The sequence below is a fragment of the Cheilinus undulatus genome, linkage group 6 (genome assembly GCF_018320785.1).
Source record: "Cheilinus undulatus linkage group 6, ASM1832078v1, whole genome shotgun sequence".
In the NCBI taxonomy this organism is placed as follows: Eukaryota; Metazoa; Chordata; class Actinopteri; order Labriformes; family Labridae; genus Cheilinus; species Cheilinus undulatus.
In genome coordinates, this window is record NC_054870.1 from 40445566 (window position 1) to 40465950 (window position 20385).

General features: G+C 36.6%; 1 protein-coding gene across 3 annotated transcripts in view; it reads left to right on the top strand.

Annotated features, from left to right (window-relative positions):
• wdfy4 (WDFY family member 4) overlaps positions 1 to 20385 on the top strand; it is a 75611-nt gene that overhangs the window by 50882 nt on the left and 4344 nt on the right. For all 3 annotated transcript variants that reach the window (XM_041789122.1, XM_041789124.1, XM_041789123.1), the window contains 11 exons: positions 8896 to 8938; positions 10935 to 11054; positions 11149 to 11272; positions 11363 to 11469; positions 12496 to 12646; positions 13613 to 13704; positions 15048 to 15257; positions 15360 to 15480; positions 18352 to 18509; positions 19037 to 19195; positions 19276 to 19455. In XM_041789122.1, coding sequence (XP_041645056.1) covers positions 8896 to 8938; positions 10935 to 11054; positions 11149 to 11272; positions 11363 to 11469; positions 12496 to 12646; positions 13613 to 13704; positions 15048 to 15257; positions 15360 to 15480; positions 18352 to 18509; positions 19037 to 19195; positions 19276 to 19455 — 1465 coding nt within the window. The remainder of the gene's footprint in view (positions 1 to 8895; positions 8939 to 10934; positions 11055 to 11148; positions 11273 to 11362; positions 11470 to 12495; positions 12647 to 13612; positions 13705 to 15047; positions 15258 to 15359; positions 15481 to 18351; positions 18510 to 19036; positions 19196 to 19275; positions 19456 to 20385) is intronic.

Below are 20385 nucleotides of genomic sequence, written 5' to 3' on the forward strand. Positions count from 1 at the left end.
ACACAAAATAAATGCAGAGTTAAATATAATTTTTAGATGAGTTGGCAACAAGAGGCTGACTTATCTACATCACCTCACAATAACGTTTCCAAAATGTCCGGTACTTCCTTACTTCTTGATAATACATTTTTAAACCAGTTCAGACTAAAAAACTCATGATGAAGTAGGTTGAAACTCGCAGCTATTTGTGATGGGCTGCTCTGCGACACTCCGCTGCGACTGGAGGAGTCAATGCATCCTTAGCAGTGATTCTTACAGTCACTCAATTTAAAGCAATTTATTTATTAGTTACTGCACAATAAATCCTTCTTTACAAGAAGGACATCACTGCACATTTACAGGTTTTTTCTGTATTTTTATATCATGATAATGTGTAACATCAGACTGTATGAGGGTAACTAATCACTAATTCACCTTTATCATTACCATTGTAGTCTGGCAGCATGATTTCATAGCACAAATAAACCCCTAAATGTTTTGCTAGCTTGGTCTTTTACTAAAAAGGATATCTACCAAAAAGAACATTTTTTTCCATGGACAATTTAGCTACTACAGCCTTGAGTTTCTCATGTATTAGCTTGTATAGCACCGCACACCTTGCTTGCGTACTAAAAGAGGGAGTGGCAGTGTTTCTTGGGCAAAAGTTTGTGTGAAAAATTTATTTTACAAAATACACTGTAGATGTTACCATTTCTACAATTCACAGCATGGTTTTATGTAATGAAATATTCTACTTTCAACACATTATTGTTGGCAATTATAGCCTTTTTAAAACCAGATTTCCATTTCACGGTTATCTGCTTGTAAAGTTGGCAGTTAGAATTGCAGGAAAAACCATCAGCTTGCTTAATTTGAGCTGTGGTTAGCCAATTCAAACAGCTGGTAATGCTTTCTTATTTATGTTTATTGTGAACAGTGATTTCTGAAACTGTGTGTTGCTGCCATTCTCGGTTAGGTCCCCCTTGAAAAAGATCTTTAATCTCAATGGGACAAACCTGGTTAAATAATGGTTAAATGAATACAATTTTTAAATGGTCTTGTTGCACCGTGACACTTTAGTCCAAACAGAGCTGCCAAGATTAATTGAGTTAATCGTGATTAATTCATGTCCACAGTTAGTGCACTATTTTTTTATGCGATCAATCGCATGTTTAATTGTCCCTTTCAACACACTTTGATCAGGGTGTGTCAGCGCTCTCTGCAGCAACAGCAATGTAAAATATGTCCACCATTGCTCCTTGATGTCTCATTTCACTTTAAAAAACTCTAAAATAGTTCAGCGGACAAGTCAAAAGTCATCGGCACCTTTTTGAGTATCTATTATTTCCTTTTCAATATAAAACAACTTTTTTGTTTCTTGTTTCATGTTACAGTCTTCAGTCTAAAAGCAGGTCTGTATCCATACAGCAAATCAAGTACCCTTAGTTTAAGACAGTAGAAAAAAGAAATATGACACAAAAGCAGTTCAAAATGCAAAATAGTGGAATTTTGAAGTGCAATAAAAAGGGTGCGATTAATTGCAATTAACTTTAAAAATCCTGAGATTAATCATGATTAGAAAATTTAATATTTTGACTCCTAGTTAAAAAGCAAAGATCTCTTATGGTATTTTTTGAACAAAAGCTACAGGGATCAAAAGAAAAAGCGCAGTTTTTATCTCTATTCAGTGTGTCCCACAGAATGACTTTGCATTTGAGTGGTAGGGATGGTCCTCCTGCCCTGCCTCATTTTTTGTTTAATTTTTTTTTCTGTTTCTGCTCTTTTGACAGTATTAATCAGCTGATTATTTGCCGATATCTGTTATGTCAATATTTACAAAATGACTCTCGCTGATACTGATATTTAAAAGTTCAGACCTAAACTTCAGTCCTTGAAACACTTCAGCTGATGTGGGTCTGTTGGCCAGCCTAAAACTCAACTAACTTATTGGTTTGTTTTGCCAGTATTTACAGCTAATATAGACAGATTTTTACAGCCAAAGTCCTGGTTGTATAACAGCATAAATTTTCATATCTTCCAAAACTGATGGTTCACTTTGTAAGCTAACATCTGCTGATACTGATATACTAATAATACTGCGCGTCTATAATTGAGATGCTCAAATGACATCACTTGCCTTGTGAAATGTAGCACTATATATTTTGTAATCATTGGAAGTGAGCTTTGGAGAATTATTGTTGATGAGGTAGTGTCTTGCAACTATTATCCTATAGTTAAAGAGTACAGGACAATATTGGCATCAAGAAGCTGCAGAAAAATGCTGGAAAAATAGCATAATTTTTAACATGAGTCACTGCACTTAAATGGGTATATTTACCAGAGACATCAGATATCTCTCATGCACACAGATGAGGATTATATACAATTTCCTAAAAAGAAAATGAAAAATAGTAAACATATATTCTAGGTGCTGGTAAATATATACCTGGGTGGCCCACTAGAGTATAGACTATGTGTGACAAACATTGCAATAATTAGGTTGACAATGTTTTGGAACTAAAACTGCAGCAACGAATTTATGCAATTTAGAGTTTGCTGAAGAGTGCTGTAATTTTTTGGTGTTATTAAAACAAGAAATTAACAAATATTGGGAGTGTAGGACTTATTTTTTTCCATTGTGAAATTGAAATAGTTATCGATAATGTTTGAAATTTAGCGTTGCCATGTTAAAGTTTGAAATTCTTGTATCATGACCACCCTACCTCACAGTGTTATGGCATATAAATGTGTTGTGTTTATGTCTGTGTTTAAGTATGTGTGTGTAAGGCTGATGTGATTTATTCAAGGGTTTATGTATGGCCCCGGGGCCAGAGTGAAAGCATGCTCTTTGAGGTATCAGAGCCTGAGAGGTGTGTGCGTGTCTCTGAATGCATGTGTGTGTTTGTATCAGTGTTATGCGTGCTCACCCAGTGTTGCCCATGGGTGTATTTAAGAGCTCGACTCTCTAATTAAGGCTAATGCAGGGGAACAATAGGAGAGAGGCGACACTGGGTAATACAGCAGAAACAAATGAGTGCTGATGCTCCCTCACTGGTGAACTGATCAAGCTGTTTGCTTCTTTTCAGGCGTGGACAGCGATGTGTGCGTGATTGCCTATTGACAGACTGTACTACAATGTGTGAGCACAAAGAGTCAAATCAGGACTTTGATAAATGATAGTTAGGAGGTGTATAGTGTGTGATGAGGGCTTCGCTCTTCTCCCCTCCCTGTCTAAAAGAGCAAGGTGTGTTTGTTTGTGTCTGTGTTACACCCCAAGGCCCTCTCTCGCCTCATTCATCATCCTCAGGATGAGAGAGGTTATCCACCGGTGCTTGTTCCTATTATAACCTCCTATAGAAAACTATTGCATGAAATTATTGCCTGCAATTAGATAACACATCCTGGGCCAAATGCAATGATTGATTTAGTGTAGTTTTACAAAATAATTTGGTCAGGAGTTATTGGACAAGAGGAGGAGTTATTGGTGTTAAAAACTGTGCTCCTAAAGTCACCTCATGCTCTCGAAACATCTATATAAAAGCAGACTGTGAGGAAACAACAGTCTTAAAATCATTTTGAAAAGTGAGAATAAAAGGACAGGAATGATTTCTTAGGTCACCGAATGCTCCCTGTCTCACTGTTAATGCAGCCATACAGAGCTCATATCAGGTCAATCAGTTTAAATCACTACAGAATCATATTTTTATAAGCAGGGGTTTTTACCCCTGCATTGCTACTGGTGCCTGGCAATTTACTGTTTTTCCATTTTAATTATGATTTTGGCTTCCCACAATGATGACAAGTTAATCAAGATTAAGCAATTACTGAAAACACAGATGATTTATACTTATTTATTTATTTACTTATCAATTTATGTATTAATGTTGTTATTACAGCTGTCAAACATTTAATTTTTTAGTCTCCTAAATTCTATAGTTAATCAATCTTCTTTTTTGTTGCATTTTGAAATTTTACTGTTTTGCATTTAAAGCTATTTTTGTGTCACTTGGGATTTTTCTTTAACTAAGGGTAATTTTGGATACAGAACTGTTTTAGTTTTCACAGAAAATACAGAACTTTGAGTAGATTGAAGATTATTACACACAGTTAACCACAGGAAAATAAACTTATTGGTTTAGAAGGAAATAAAGGAGCAGTGGTGTATTTATTTTACATTGATGTAGCTGCAGGTAGATGTTGCTGTGTCTTAACCAAAGCATGCTAAAAGGGACATAAAACATGCAATTAATGTAATTAAAAAAAGATGAATGCACTAATTACTGACCTTAATCACACTTTGAATGCATTAATGCAGACATCCCCAACTGTTATTGCATATTTGTATTTTATCCACATATGCATAGGCAGAGCAAGGGGGTGGCTTATGTGGCTTAAGCCCCCCATTTTTTTAAACATATGTGTATTAAATTTAAAAATTTCAGAAGACATAGGAATATTTAAAAAGCGAACAATAAACAACTGGCCCACATCCAAATTCATCCATGTAATTATGTGCATGTATTCTTTACATTATCTGTTAGGCGAAGGGTACATAAAAAATAAACAACAATAATAATAAAGCACAGCTTTCAGATCTAGGATGCAAACCCTTTTGTTAGAATAGTGGAAATAGTCAAACCAGTAAATGACAGAAAGGATTCCCATGTTCTATGAGAAACATCGTCTTTATCATGTAACCTACAGGTTAAACAGTCCAAAAAGACATAGTCAAGGTTACCCTCTGCCATTGTATCTTAGACAGAATTTTATCTGTAACCCAGTTCAAGAGGATACACCTTTTTGGACAAAATATCAGCATTCTATTAAGTTTTATCTATATTTGTCAGTGATAAATGAGTTAGATACAGCAAGTATCAAAATTAAGGATCAGCATCTATTTAACAGACAGTTTTATTAATTTCCTGCCTGAACTGCGTACTTTTCTACAGCCCTGAAAAATCAATTTCTTAGCATTTTTGTGAATAAATCAGCGTCTGTAACCCTATACATTGCCTTCTATATTCTTTGTTTGAAAATGCATAGCTCCAGTTGTAAACTTTAACACCAAATCCATACCCTACCTGTGCAAAGTAAATTTCAAAAGAAATATTAGATTCCCTTTGGTGGCAGACTTGAAAATGATTGAAGTTTAGGTGCTTTTGGGTGCTTCATTATTTTAGAGTGATAATGAGACTTTCAGCAAAATTAGATTGACTGTGTCATTTTTGCCCAAATGCTCAGATGCTCAGATTTGTAGGCATTTTAATTTTAGATTTGTGTTACAGGCTGTGTAAAAATAGTGCACACAACTTCCTGATAAGCACAAAAATTCTGGCAAAGCAGCCCCCTGGACCTTCCTAACTTTGGGCCTAGCCTTGGATATTTAAACAGACACCTCCTGCACTTATTTATCAGTGTTTAATAATTGTTTTTTTATTACTCAGATGTTAAAGTGTCTCAGTTTTTTAAGTTAAGAAATATGAGTATTATGTTTAGTTATCCTGATCTCAATGTAATTCACAATAATCATGATTATGGTTTTGCCATACACAAGCAGCTGACAGATAAAATCATCATAGTGAATTAAAAATGGACACTAAATTCAATTTTTGCACCATGAAAACAACAAACTACTTCACCTCTTTGTTTACAAGATGCATTGTTATGCATTGCTATTCATTTATTTATTACCCACTAAATGTACAGCTCTGAAAAAAAGTGTGCATATGTAAAGTCTTGTTCGTTAGAAGTTAGTTCTTGGATCGTTTCCTTTACAAGAACCATTTAGAGGCCTGTGATTGAGTGTACTAACTGTAGGAAGTCTTTACTTTGTAGTTTCTCCTTCCTCTGTATTTTGATTTAAAATTACACCTACATTTAAAACAAAAATGAAGACTTATACTCACTGTATTTTATCTCTCTTTCTCTCCCAGTCAAGTAATTGTCTTCAATGTAGTAAAATTGTAGCTGCTTAGCTCCTGTCCAGTCAGCTCAAAGCCCCTCACCTATTTGTGAATACAAACACCATCACTGCAGTCTCTGTAAAGCAGAGCAACAAAACATAAAATACTGTAAAACTACACTCAGAACGCAGAAAGAGCGCACAAAATACAGTACCTGGAAATCCTGTCTCACTAAAACGGAGCGATGTAGTAAAGGAGAAAGATCTTTGGGTGCATGAACATTTCCTTTTTTCTCCATACAACAAAAGTCAAGGTTCCTCTTGTTTAATAGTGTTACTTAGCAACCAGGGTGCTTGGCGCCAGGACTTTATTGCCATGTTAGTGGCCACAGAGGAGAACGAGATTTCAGGAGCAGTTTAATGTTTTCCTAAGGAACATTAACCAAGTTTGGATAGAGAGGTTAAGATGTGATTGAAATATCTATAAAACTTGTCTTTTTATTTTTTTAAGCAGGGAATGTTTTATTTTTCTGGACACATCCTGTAAAATTTGGAAACTGTTTTGATAGAGCAGTGTATGTGCTCAGTAGTTTGTTAAAGAGCAACTTTACAGTGTGTGTCTGTGTTTAAGGGATTGAGATCTCACCTTGCAAAAGTATCTGCACTCAAACCTGACTAAATGACAAAGCAGCTGTGAAGCAGGAAATGCTCACGGTTTTCCTCACATCTGGTGCTAGTTGCTACCAACGGCTTGTTCATGGTGGACTCATGCTGGTTAAAAAATATGACAAAGAGTACAGTCTTGACCTGAGAAGCTTCCTGAGACGATTTTTGATATGATTTGGGCTATATCAATTAAATATTATTAGTTATTTTGGCGTTAAAACCAAGATCTGCTTTAATATCACAGTCATATATTTAACTTTCTTATTTGATGTTGTTACTATGATAGATAGATAGATAGATAGATAGATAGATAGATAGATAGATAGATAGATAGAAGAAAATTTCTACATTTTTTTAACCATATTTCTAAGGTTAACCCCAAATTTTGATACAAAAACCAATTGTAATACTAATTTTTCTGTTATTATCATTATTATTATTAGAAATTTGTACACTCCTAGATAGATGCAGATGACCACAAAATTATTAACCCCACGAAAATTTCCCAATTTATTCCCAAATATTTCCCAAGTGCGGTTAAACAGAGCAAGGAATTTTTAACACAGCTTTCCCAAACATTCTTGTTTTATTTTGGATGCTTACTTTATTTCAATTTGCACACAGAAACAAAATTATTTCACAAAAACAAACAAATCTTCAAGGGTCAAAATCATTACCCCTCTTTAGAACGGACCTTTTTGTTGAGCCATAGCACAAACCACTGTTGCCAGTGATGTGTCTTGACTTTATAATGCTTAAAGCTTGTAAAATCAAGTTAAAACTGAGGGTTATCTGCTGATTTACACTGTATAAACAAGTAAGAGTTTGAGCTGTCACTGAGAAAGCACTGTGACAAAAACAAAAGAAATCAGTTTAGACTTGAGAAAATAATTGTTGATGTTCACAGAGCAGGAAAAGGATATACAAAGTTATCACAGTGTTTCCAAGTGTCGAGAACTGGAGTGAGAAATATCAAGAAATTCAAAGAGAGCCACACAGTCCAGAACAAGCTTGGCAGAGGGTGGACGAGAAAGATTCCAAAGACTCTGGAAAGAAAACTAGTGTGAGATGTGTCCAAAGACCCCAGAACAAGTCAGGAATTGTAGTCTCAAAGAAGACCATCACTAGAGCCCTGTACAGGAATGGACTGAGAGGTTGCCGACCAAGAAAAACTCCACTTCTGCAGAAGAGACACATTCAACCCACACTAAAGTATGTTTAGCAAAACCTGGAGAAAGATTCTGCATACTGGAAGCATGTCCTTTGGTCAGATGAGAACAAACTAGAGCTCATTGGCCATAGAGAAATTGGTAGTGTTTGGAGAAAGAAGGGAGAGGTGTATAACCCAAAGAGCGCTGTAGGACTGTCTCGACAATGAAATACAGCAGTGGGAGTATTATGCTGTGGGGATGCTTCAGTGTGTCTGGAACTGGAAATCTTGCCTCCTGGTAAAGAACTACCTCCAGAAGACTAAAGTGAATGTCAGTGACTGGCCTGCACAAAGCCCTGACTTGAATTCCATTAGAAATCTGTGGGGTGAACTGAAGACCAAAGTCTATGCCAGAAGGCCTTCTAATCTGGAGGAGCTTGTGAGATTGACTTAAGAATGGGCTGGGATTCCTCAGAAGACATGTCTGAGACTCGCTGAAAACTACAACAAAAAACTGCAGGCTGTTATTCAGCAACAAGGAGACACAATTGACTTTTAGCATCAGGGAGACTAATAATTTTGACCCCGGTAGATTTTGGTTTCTGTTAAATAATTTGTTTCTGTGTCTAAAGTAAAATAATGTAAGCATCCAAAAAGCTAGGCGGTTTGGAAGGCTTCATTTTGGAAATATCTGGAAACATAGATATCTTAGGGGGGCTAATAATTTTGTCCTCATCAATAGAGAGAGAGAGAGATGTACTTTATTGATATTACCTATAATTTCATTAAGTTAATCATTATTAGCTATCATTAAGGTCATTTAAAAACTATGTAAGCAAAACCCTCTCTTCCTCTTCTTAAATATTTCCCTGTGTTAGAGAGTGACAGTCACAGACAGATCAGTCACGGTGTTACATAAATTTTCTTCCAACCTACAGATGGCACCATGTGCTGTTCCTCTCCTCATAATAGATACGTCCTGCTGTAACTCACCTCAGTCCTGTAACTGCTCCGACAGCTGTACACACAATGTTACTACTGTCTCCCCTCACAAAACTCTTCCTGCTCCAGGACTCTGTTGTGCTACATTTTAACACTGGTTGCCAGGCAACAGGGCAAGCAAAATAACTGTGTTGCTAGGCGCTGCTCAGTGATCAGCCTCTGATGTTAATTCAAGGTTTTTGTTTTTGTGCTTCAGGAAAACTCCAGTGGTTGAAAAGACAGCTCTGGTTAAATGGCAGGTAATGCAATGAACACATGTCCTACTGTATATTCTTTCTGTTTTTCTAACTGCTTTTCTTACTTCTAACTGCTCAGACATTATTATAAACTGCATCTTTGTTAATTAGAGAGGCAGAGATACAGTTTTCTGTAAAGTGTGATAAAGATAATGACCTAAGGGTGAATTTTTATTTAATCTGTTAAACCCAATCCAGATATCACTGTCTGAACATATAGTGCTGTGAAAAAGTATTTGCCCTCTACCTTATTTTTATTTATTTTTTTTCATATTTGCACAATATAATTTTTCAAATTATCAAACAAATTTTCATTTATTAGGGGGAAAAAGCCATTCAAGCTTACCTGGGTCTTTGTGGATCATTAACAGTTTAACTAGCCACACTCAGGCCTGATTACAGCAAGACCTGTTGAATCAAGAAATCCCTCAAAGAGAACTTGTCTGACAAAGTGAAGAAGCAAAAAGATCTCAGAAACCAACACATCATGTGGCAATCTAAAGAAATTCAAGAACAGATAAGAAAAAAAGCAAATGACATATGTCAGTCTGGAAAGGGTTACAAAGCCAAGGAACTCTAGCGAACCATGTTAAGAGCCATTATCCACAAATGGAGACAACTTAGAACTGTGGTGAACCTTTTTAGGAGTGGCCTACCAAAATTTCTCAGTAGAGCGCATCAACATCCAGAAGGTCACAAAAGGACCCAGAACAGCATCTAAAGACCTGCAGGCCTCAGTTGACTCATGGCTATCATGCTCGTAAACCTTCAGTGGGGCTCAATTAAAACAATTCTGCAAAGTTGAATGGGACAAAATTCCCCCACAGCGATTTGAAAGACTTGTTGCCACTTCTCGCAAAGGCTTGCTTGTAGAGACTGAAGTGTGGCAAATATGCAAAAAAAAAAGGAAATCAGGAAGAGAGCAAATAGTTTTTCACAGCACTGTATAACACAATATGTTAGTTCACAAGCTATGAGATACATAAAACAACACTTTTTGACAAAACCTGTTATACATGAGGAAAAAATGAACTCGTACAAAATATATGTGCACTGTCCTAGTTCAGTAAATTCAATAAAGATAAAGGGACAAAGGAAAAAATCAAGTAGAAGGAAAAATAAATATGACTTTGAAATTTTCCTCTTTTACTCTGACATTGTTTTACAATGTTAGAAATCAGATATATTATGTTGTGCAAATATTTTAACCATTCTTCTGATGGTATTTTGTGGATTTGATCTAATGATTTTTCTGCTGGCTTTTATTTATAGATGTATAGAATGGAGTTCTAGCAAAGTTGTTCAATTAAACTTCTCAGGTTGAGTTTTCTGGAATAGCTTGAGTAACTTTCAAGGTGCAACAGGGTTGAAAAGAAAGCCAAAAGCTCCAACAGCACTTGTAGTTTGGCAGATTCATTAGCCTTCATCACAACCAGCAGAAAAATGCCAATCAAATAAAGTTGTACTCTAAGCAAACCTTTTTCCTTGGAGCCCCCCCCAACTTTTATCTAAGAAAAGCTGACCCCCCCACCCACAGATCCATGCATTGCTTCAAAAATCTGCATCATTTTTTAACTGGTTTATTAACAAAGGCCCTCAAAAAATAGGTCTAAATGACCTCAGTGGGCTGTGAATGTGTGCCTAGGAAAACATGTGCACCAAAATGTCTGTGAAACTCTTATAATCATGCTTGTTTTGGTCCGTCTCTTTGTTTTGTAATATCTTGCTGTTGAGAACCAGTGATACCAGTGATGTAATAGGCATTTTATCATAATTTTATCGAGGTTTTTTGCAACCTCTGGGACTTTTGGATCCTAGATTGGGAACAAATGCTCTAAACTACTTGACTTTCTTGTAGCAGCTTCCTGTTCTCAGATACAACAAATAAAAACTTAATTAAAAAAAGTAACTCTGTGCTTCTAGAGTATGTTTATAATGGCATTTCTGTGTTTCAAAAGTTTTCTTTTCTGCTATATATTCCTCTTTTTCTGTACTTTAGAGAGGAGAAATAAGTAACTTTGAGTACTTGATGCATCTGAACACCATTGCTGGGAGGACATACAACGACCTGATGCAGTACCCAGTCTTCCCCTGGGTGTTAGCGGACTACCAATCAGAGGTAACATCACATGCTCTGACCTATTTGTCTTGAACATTTTTATTTTAGATGGATAGCTGAGTTAATGAAAGTGTTCTCTGTCTCTCGTTGGTAGACACTTGATCTGTCAAATCCTGCAACTTTCCGTGACCTCGCTAAGCCAATGGGAGCTCAGACGGAGAAAAGGAAACAACTGTTCATTGAGAGATATGAAGAAGTAGAGAACACTGAGAGTGAAGGTAAGTTTTTGTCTTTTTTTGTTGTTTTTCTCCTTTTTGTTTTGTATTCAGGTGACTTTTCATTAAAAGCTCCAAACTTTTACTCTGTAGATTTGTCAGCTCCCTGTCACTACTGTACCCACTACTCATCAGCCATCATTGTAGCCTCCTTCCTGGTCAGGATGGAGCCTTTTTCACACACCTTCCAGACTCTGCAGGTGAGGCTGTGGACATCAGACACTGCAAGATTGCACTAAGTATAGATATTGGAAACACGGTTGGCTGTTTAAATTTCCTTAAAATGGGGAGGGGGATTTTGACTCCACTTTGTGGAGATGGACCGTAAGGACACTGTTTGCCAGGCTTTAGACGGAGGCTTTTTTCATTCCTGCCTGCTGCCATTTCTCAGTAAGGAGACAAGCCCTGATTATACTTCTACATAACCACAAATTATTTCAAATTCTGACTGTAATCATTGCTCTGATTGCTACAGAATTTGTCTTGATTTCTTTCAAATAAATTTACTGAATTTGAATTTATAGTCTGTTTTAGTTTCCACTCACCCTAAGACCATTCTGCAAACCCAGAGGCCTGAACTGACAGTCACGACTGTCATAATTCATTTTCACATATAATACTGCTAACAACACCAACCTAAAATGAGCTATTTCAAGCACTCCAGATCATTTTCAGTGTTTGTTTTGGTATGAAAGCAGATAGCAGAAAGATTTTAATATATATGCAAATAATCACAAAAAACATCTAAAAGAAGCCAATGCAAAAAGCCACAGATTGACCAAATTACAATACAGCATCCAATTGATTATAATGAAAAGGCATGCATATTTGATACTGAGAATAAAGCAATAAAGATGTTAGTCTGGTGAATTACAGCACCTTTTTTATCTTTGAAGCACATAACAGCCATGCAGTAATATCCATAACTGGATTTACACCTCTAACTGGGTTTACCAGTATATATGCTATTTTCATTCATTGAGGTAATTGTTTTACTCTAAATTACATTCTCTCTCATGAGGTTTCCATCATAGATTATGGAATTTTAAAGAAAGATGAAAAGCTTCCCTCAAACAGCAGCAAATATTTCCCGTTTACATAATGCAATGAGGGATATAAAATATGCTTTACTACACTGGATCAGGCAGACGACTTTATTAATCTCCCTGTTGTGAAGTTTTCTTCAACACCGTACTGAGCATCTGTTGTGTCTCGTCTGCACACAGGGAGGGTTTGATATCCCAGAGCGGATGTTTTACAGTATGAAAAAGGAGTGGGAGTCAGCCTCCGGAGACAACATGAGCGACGTCCGAGAGCTGATCCCAGAGTTCTTTTACTTGCCGGATTTCCTGCTCAACTCCAACCACATCCAGCTGGGTCAGACATAAAATCATACTATCTTAAGCTGTATGTAAAGACTGAAAGTGTGAATTTCCTAAGGGATGTTTGCTTGGTAAAAGCACCTATTTGGGTTATGTGCTCAGGATAAGGATCAAAGCATTGTTGCAGGGGTTTCTCACTGTTCACAAATCCTGTAAAAGATGAAAAAAACAAGGTTTCATCCCTCCAGAATCTCCTGTTTTTCCTATCCCGTCAGTGGCGTACAGCCCCTGGAACATTTGTCTCAGAAAGGTTTACTTCTTATTAATTTTAGGTTGTTAAAGATTGCTTTTTTTTATTCTAGGTCAAGGAGGATACAACTTTTGCAATAGACATTCAGAGCGTCTTTATTAGCACCCAAGTAGGTAAATGTTATGTGCATATAGGGGTTTCGGCTTTCCAAAGACAAAAACAGTAGATAATAGTAATAATAATTCACAGTTTAAGACGTACCCAGGAAAAAAATATGTATAAAAAATACATTTGAAGACCCTGTAAAGTGAAATCCAAAGTTTTTTGTCTTTACAAAAAAATGTTTTGTTTTTTTTTCATCAAAAGAGGTTCCTGAAAATAATCATTAAAAGCATAAGTCTCTGGTTTCACAGCTAGTACTTAATGGTTGAAGTCTTTTTGTAGTGGGTATGATAATAGCTGTTTTGGCTCCCTGCTCTAAGGGTGATAAAAAGGGTCAGGATAATGTGCTTTCAACATCTCAGTTAAGAGTCAAACCTCACCTTTGTATATTAGCTGATTGAGATAACCTTTGCAAAAAATATGAGGACACCTCAGTTGTTTTTTATTGTAGTTATATCAAATTTAGATATTTTAAAGGCTGAATGTTGCTTTATAGATCTGTGATGACCAAAATCCTCCACAGTGCATCTCTAAAGTCATTTAAGGTCTGTCACACTGTAATGTGATGCAACCCAGCATGCTTTATGTTGTGTATTTACGTCTCTCCAGGCTGCATGGAGGATGGTACCACTCTGGGAGATGTGGAGCTTCCTCCGTGGGCTAAAGGTGACCCCCAGGAGTTCATTAGAGTCCATCGAGAGGTCAGTGACACCAGCCTCAGCCCATCTGTCCGATACATAGTCTTTTCCCCTAAGACCTAATAATGTTTATCAATATTAGTTGTATGTACACAGAAGATTCTCTGTTTTTAAACACTGTAAGAGCCACAGTGTAATAGAGTTGATTGCAGTCGGGCAGTTTGTCTCTTTTCTTTCTAGCACAGAATAAGAGATAGATCTTATTGACAACAGCTATAGTCTTATTTCACATGTTCTCTAAAGGGCTGTCTTGTTCCATTGAATTTTCTTCTTTCTTACAGTCTTACAAAATAGTGGCCAGTTTCTATTCTTATCGAAGAAATGCATAAAAGGCCTTTATGTGAAGTTTAGATGAAAGGCACTGAGGGACAGCAAGACTATTTAACACTGTTGAAAGGAGGCCATGACTCTCAAAATGCCTTTATATGCTACTGAATATTGACTCTTTTCTTTCTTTTTTCCTTTCTGTTTGTCCGTCTGCCTTTCTTTGGTCTATTTTTTTTGTTCTATCTTGAGTTTTATCTTCCTATCAGTATTTCTTTCTTTCTCCTATTTCTTACTATTTCTTACTTTGTCTTTTTTGTTTGTTTGCTGTCTTTTTCTCTACTTCTTTCTACCTTTCACGTTATCTTTTTCTGTCTTCTTTCCATCTTTCCTTTCTTTCTTTCTTTCTTTCTTTCTTTCTTTCTTTCTTTCTTTCTTTCTAACTGAGTTTATTGTATATCTATTCTCTGTTACATTCTGGTGGTCTTATTTCCTCCATGTGACCCTCCCTTTTTCCATTCCTGGGGCATCTAAGACGGTTATCACTCTGTAATCTACTGAACTACTCATATCTCCCACCATTCTCATAAAATTAGTGACTTTAGAAGATTGTTTTTTCTTCCATGGACAAATTAACTCAGGACAATATATCCTTGTTATGATGTTTTTCTCTGTTTTTGCTTTTCTGATATTCCTGGATGGGTTTATTATCATTGGATGCAGGGATATACACGCTGGCCATAATGCCCACTTTTCCTTATTAACTCTTCAAAACCAATCTCCTGCTAATTCCTCCCAAATTATTCTTTAATTCAAACACAGATTCAAGCTCATAACCTGCTGTTCGAGACTTCTAAATTGACTTATAGAAGAAATCATCCTCTACCTGAATAATTTGATTGGTTGTGTATTCTCGTAGAAGTTTCTTTTGTTTCTAAACTCTGATATTAACAGTTTGACTGATGGTTTTGGTCTCACTGTAATAATGCTCACAGATGTATTTTAAAACTGCACAGTGCAGGTATAGTAGTTTTGTAATATTGACTCTGTGGTCTTAAAAATTTCTGCTTTCTTTCCCCAAGGCTTTGGAGAGTGACTACGTGAGCTCCCATCTCCACCTGTGGATCGACTTGATTTTCGGGTACCGGCAACAAGGTCCCGCTGCTGTGGAGAGTGTGAACACGTATCATCCTTATTTCTACGCTCAGAGTGGCAGGAAGGATGTTAAAGATCCAGTCATCAAGAGCACTATCTTAGGATATGTCAGCAACTTTGGCCAGGTTCCCAAACAGGTGAAAACATAAAACTAGAAATCTGAAAAAGTTACATTACTTCCTGTGTGTGTTCCACAATGCTTTTAAAATAATCCTCGATTAATACCTATTTTCCCGTAGCTCTTCATGAAGCCACATCCACCTCGCAGTGGCTCTAAGAAAGACGGGTCATCACCACAACATCCAACTCCATTTTTCTTCAAACTGGACAAAATCAGGACTACGGCACAGCCATACAAAGGTACAGTACTCTTAAATAAATTATTTATAAGGTGAAATGACCTGAAAGGAAATGTAGGGACTTCCTGCAACAAAGAAATCTCTAAGAGGCTAAAGTCAGGTCCTTTACTTGTCTGATGTGCTTCACAATAAATACAAAAAACATTTGAACTTTTATTGATGAACAGGATGATCAGTTAACGAGATCAAGGCCTGTCCCAGTCAACCAGTCACCCTCTTACCCACTGCAGAAGGCGAAGGTCAGACTAAGATAAGTTTGAATGAGGTTTTCTAATCCAGGTCAGTTTACTCACTTCTACTAATTAAAGTGATGCACCAGCTGAGATGGTTCCAGTGTAGGCATGAGTTACAGCTTATCTTACAACTAGGCATATTGTTTTTCAAGGAGGACAACTTGGAGGATGAAGAGGAGGGTTTCAATAGCTGTTCAGTGTCTGCAGTGCATCCGCCTTGACAGATTACATCTCTTTGAAATTAATCATTGAAAAACTTGTGTTTGTTTTCCATGATCAGAGGTCAGTTCATTGCCCAAATTAAAGCATCAGTAAACCACTATCTGCAGAGTTAGTTTGTATGCTTAAGTTATCTCCAAAGTTAACTAAAACTAACTAAATAGCTCAAACTAAAATGTTTAAATTATTTAAATGAACGGAAAGTAAATTCAAACTGAAGCAGTGCAAAAAATTGTAAACAAACCAAAACCAATATTCTGTGCTTACAAAACTAAGTACAATTAAATTACAGACAAAATATCCTTAGTTTTAGTCTTTGACATAAGCATATGGACTGACACATCCTTTATGGTTTGTCTCAAGCACTGTGATTTACATTTTGGATGAGCAAGTTCATTGTAGAGGTTAGAAATAACTTAACCTAACCTATGACAAGTATCCTATATGACTGGGAAAACTAAAACTAACACTTAAACTAATAAAATCTAGTTAGTAAAGTGAAGAAAAATCAAAACTAAATCAAACAAACAAACCAGCAGGAAAAACTAGTTGAAACTAAACTGAAATTGAAAAACAAAATGTGAAAAAAAAATAAAATAAAAATACTGAAAAATCTAAAACTCTTATAACCTTCGTTATGTCCTAATCATAATGCTTTATTATTTTGGACATATATTTTCATTGCTGTGAAAATATTCTGATTAGTTAGATCCAGGGTAGGGTTTAGTGTAAAATTTACTCCCAAACTAAAGAAAGCCATTTTCACCTAGTCCACTATCTTCCCATTCAATAAAACCACTCATTAAGTTATATAATAAGACCAAAATCACTAAAATGTAAGCTATTACAGATTTTCATTGTAAATTTGCTACAAAATATACCTATTTCAATGGGGTTTTGACTTTTTTTCATATCTTGATTGCTATTTTTATGGTCAATAAATGCCAAACAGTAAATTTAAAAGCCTTGGGGTCGCTCTCAGGTATATTGTTTCTGTTTAGATGAAACCAAGTCAGTTTTCCAAGGAATAAGAGAATTTATTGATCTTTTGGTGGGAATTCAATTAGACAGTTGTTTTTGATATTACACTAGAGAGAGATAAAATTAATTTAAATAAGAAATACAAACAATAATTAAATAGCAATATACGGCCAACATATACAAAGAAGAGTACAACAACCAGATGTATGAAGATCAGAATTTCGACATGCTTTATTTTACTTAAATAGTAAGTAGTTGGTAGCTTTATTGTTAGACTACACCTCTATGCCTTTTCTCTAAATGTCTGCAGAAGATTTAAAATAAATCAGAAAAGTGCTGGGCAGATCTTGATTCAAGTGTAAGCATATATACGTAAACACATGAGTTTGATATTTGTTGACATTATAAAATTGCTAAGAGTTTGTATTTTCTGAAAAGAGGAACAGATGAGCCGCACCCTCAAGCAAAACTAATCGTATAAATGTACAAAATCAAAGCAAATAGTAATATAGCCTTTTAAAAAAATATATATTTCAATAAATCTGAATCAATATGTTTTTTCCCATTTCTACCAGTTTTTGTGCACCTCATACTATTTTGCATCATCGCTCATCATTTGATGTATTTCACAATCTTTGATGTCAATTATTATATATACCATGTTTCTCAGTCTAAAGGGAATCGTTGAGACGGAGCGAGCGCGTCCATAGATTAATTTACACTATGGAAGGTGGAAGGCGCTATCCGTTAGAGCTACAATATGGAGATGACTCTTCCGCTGAGCCCTACTTAATAATCTGAATATCCCTACAGGCCCACTGAGGGAGAGGAGATGAATCTGCGAATGCTCAGGGAGAGATTCCTGCAAATTACATTTCATATTAAATCTTAGAGTGTCTGATCTGATCAATAAGCAGATAGAGATGAATAGGAGGGAGGCAGAACGACCGATGCAGACACAACTTCTTTCAGGGGATTTTAGAGGCAGAACAGACTAAAGGATGTAATGATTTCTGTCTGTTCCTGCATGAATAGGTCAATTACAGGCACAATTATAGCTCTCTTTGACTCCACACACACATCTACACACAGATTACTAGTGTTGTCCAGGATGCAGGTTTCCCCCTTGGACAAGGCCTCATCTCTTTCTAACCTGGGAATAGCTGTTTTAATTGCCCTTTTTTCTATGGTCAGTGTAATGAAATTCTTCACTAGTTTACTGAGATACAATACTCCAATGTCACATTTTTGAACAACCATTACCGTTATTTAACCAGGCAAGTTTATGGCAGAATGAGGTCACATTTCAGATTGTCTTTACTCCCAAACTTTTATATGGGTGCATACGGTTTAAACAAACATAAAAAAAACCCATCTGCCTTTCCTCCAAACCTTCTTATTGATGTTGACTCTCAGTTGCACTGTAAATTTGTCTGCAGAGCTGCAGAGAGGCCCTGTAGGTCAGATTCTGTGTCTGGAAAAAGAGGTTGTGGTCCTGGAGAGAAACCGCCTCGTCCTGTCATCCCAATCAGGCTGCTTCTTCAGCTGGGGCTTCCCTGACAACAGCTGTGCCTTTGGACACTATTCACCAGAAAAGGTGAGTATTTACGCCTGTGGAGAATTTTATTCTAATTCTGCAGTGTTCAACCTCCATCTAGTTGCAAGATTTCTTTCCATATGTGAGAAATTTGTAAATTAATTTAACTTCTTTGTAAGGCAAATATTAATTCATTGGTATTTATTAAGTGGTGCTCAGGCTGTCACCATACCAGCATTTTAAACTTCACTATTATACTAGTAAAAGTAAAAAAAAACTTTCAGTACCTTAATGTTGCTAGTGTTTGTGCAGTTTGGACTGTGCAGGAGTGTTCTTGCATGGATTTGTTTTTCTCCCACACGTCTGACTTTTGAAGCAGATGTAGTTTTTCACAGTTTTGGTCTTTTTCAATAGCATCAACAAATAAATTTTGTTTTAAAAGTTTTGACAATCTTTGACAGTGCTTAGTCTAAGTATGTAACATATACTTAACAGTGCTTAAGCATAAAAAGTAAAGAAAACCCCATTCTATTATTCTATCATATAATCAACACATTCTTGATCATAGTTTCTACATCTGTCTGCAGACCTTTGCTGTGTGTGAGAGTTTGTGTGACTGGGGGGAAACACTGTGCGCTGCTTGCCCCAACCCATCGACCATCGTCACTGCAGGAACCAGCGGTGTGGTCTGTGTGTGGGACGTTTTAGTCAACAAGGACAGACTCACTCAGATGAAGCTCCGACAGGTTAGTTTGCTTGCATTTCAAAGAAACATCCAGAATCTTTCATAAATACTTAATGACAGTAACTTTATCTTTCTCCACAGCCGTTATACGGTCACACGGATTCAGTGACGTGCCTGGCTGTGTCTGAAGTCCACAGTTTGTTAGTCAGCGGCTCACAGGACCTCACCTGCATCCTGTGGGATATGGAGGAACTGAGCTACGTCACCCAGCTAACAGGACACACAAGCAGTGTCTCTGCACTGGCTATCAATGAACTCACTGTAAGAGAACCCCCTAGATATCCTTTTTTCTTATCCAACTTAATTTTGAACTTTTTTGTAAGGCCCATGAGGAGAATTTTGTTTTGCAGCCAAGTAAAGACGAGAACACAGAAAAAAGGCACACAGACTAATGCACAGCTCAGGCCAAAGATAGGGGAAAGTTCCAGCGGTCTGTACTGAACCAACACAGCTTAAATCCACCTGTCTGATGATGCTGCCTGCAATTCAGTTTTTCCTACACAAACAGTTGCTTTTTAGATGTTACAAGCAGATAAATGGGAAATGGAAATATAGTTTTGATAGGCTATAAACACCAAAAATTATTTGTTCGAAGCAGAATACTCCATTAGACGAAATTATGCTTTGAATTTTGGAAGTGATTACATCTATCATTTTAAGACAAACTTCAGAAACTTCACACAGAAACTTCAGCCTGATAAACACTCCTGTCTTCTCAATCAGCTGTGCATGTAGCAGGACTGGCAGCACTATTCTAGCTTGAGAAATTAAAGGCTGTAGAAGCTATATTTTTCCATAGAAAAAGTGTGTGTTGACCCCTTAAGCAAATGGAGCTGGGGGCACCGGCAAAGAAGCTATACAGCACTACAGAAGGGTAAAGTTTCTCCATGTAATTGCAATGCAAGCTTTCGCTATGTGTTCTTCCGCCTCAGCCTAACGCTATTTGATCAGCTGTTTGGGTCTGCAGGCTTCGACAGAGACAGCAACAACAAAGTCAACTAAAAAAATGTTTTTCTGTTTTTCGCTTCATCTGCAAATGTATTGTTTTTATAAAGTCAACATACCGTGCCAACTGTAGGTTGTAGAATTATCAGCAATTAGAAGATTAAAGCAAAAGCTATAAACTTACTTGGATGACAAATTTCCATTCAGCTCTTCTGGTCGTGGTTTGTTTTCCTGTTTACCTCCGGA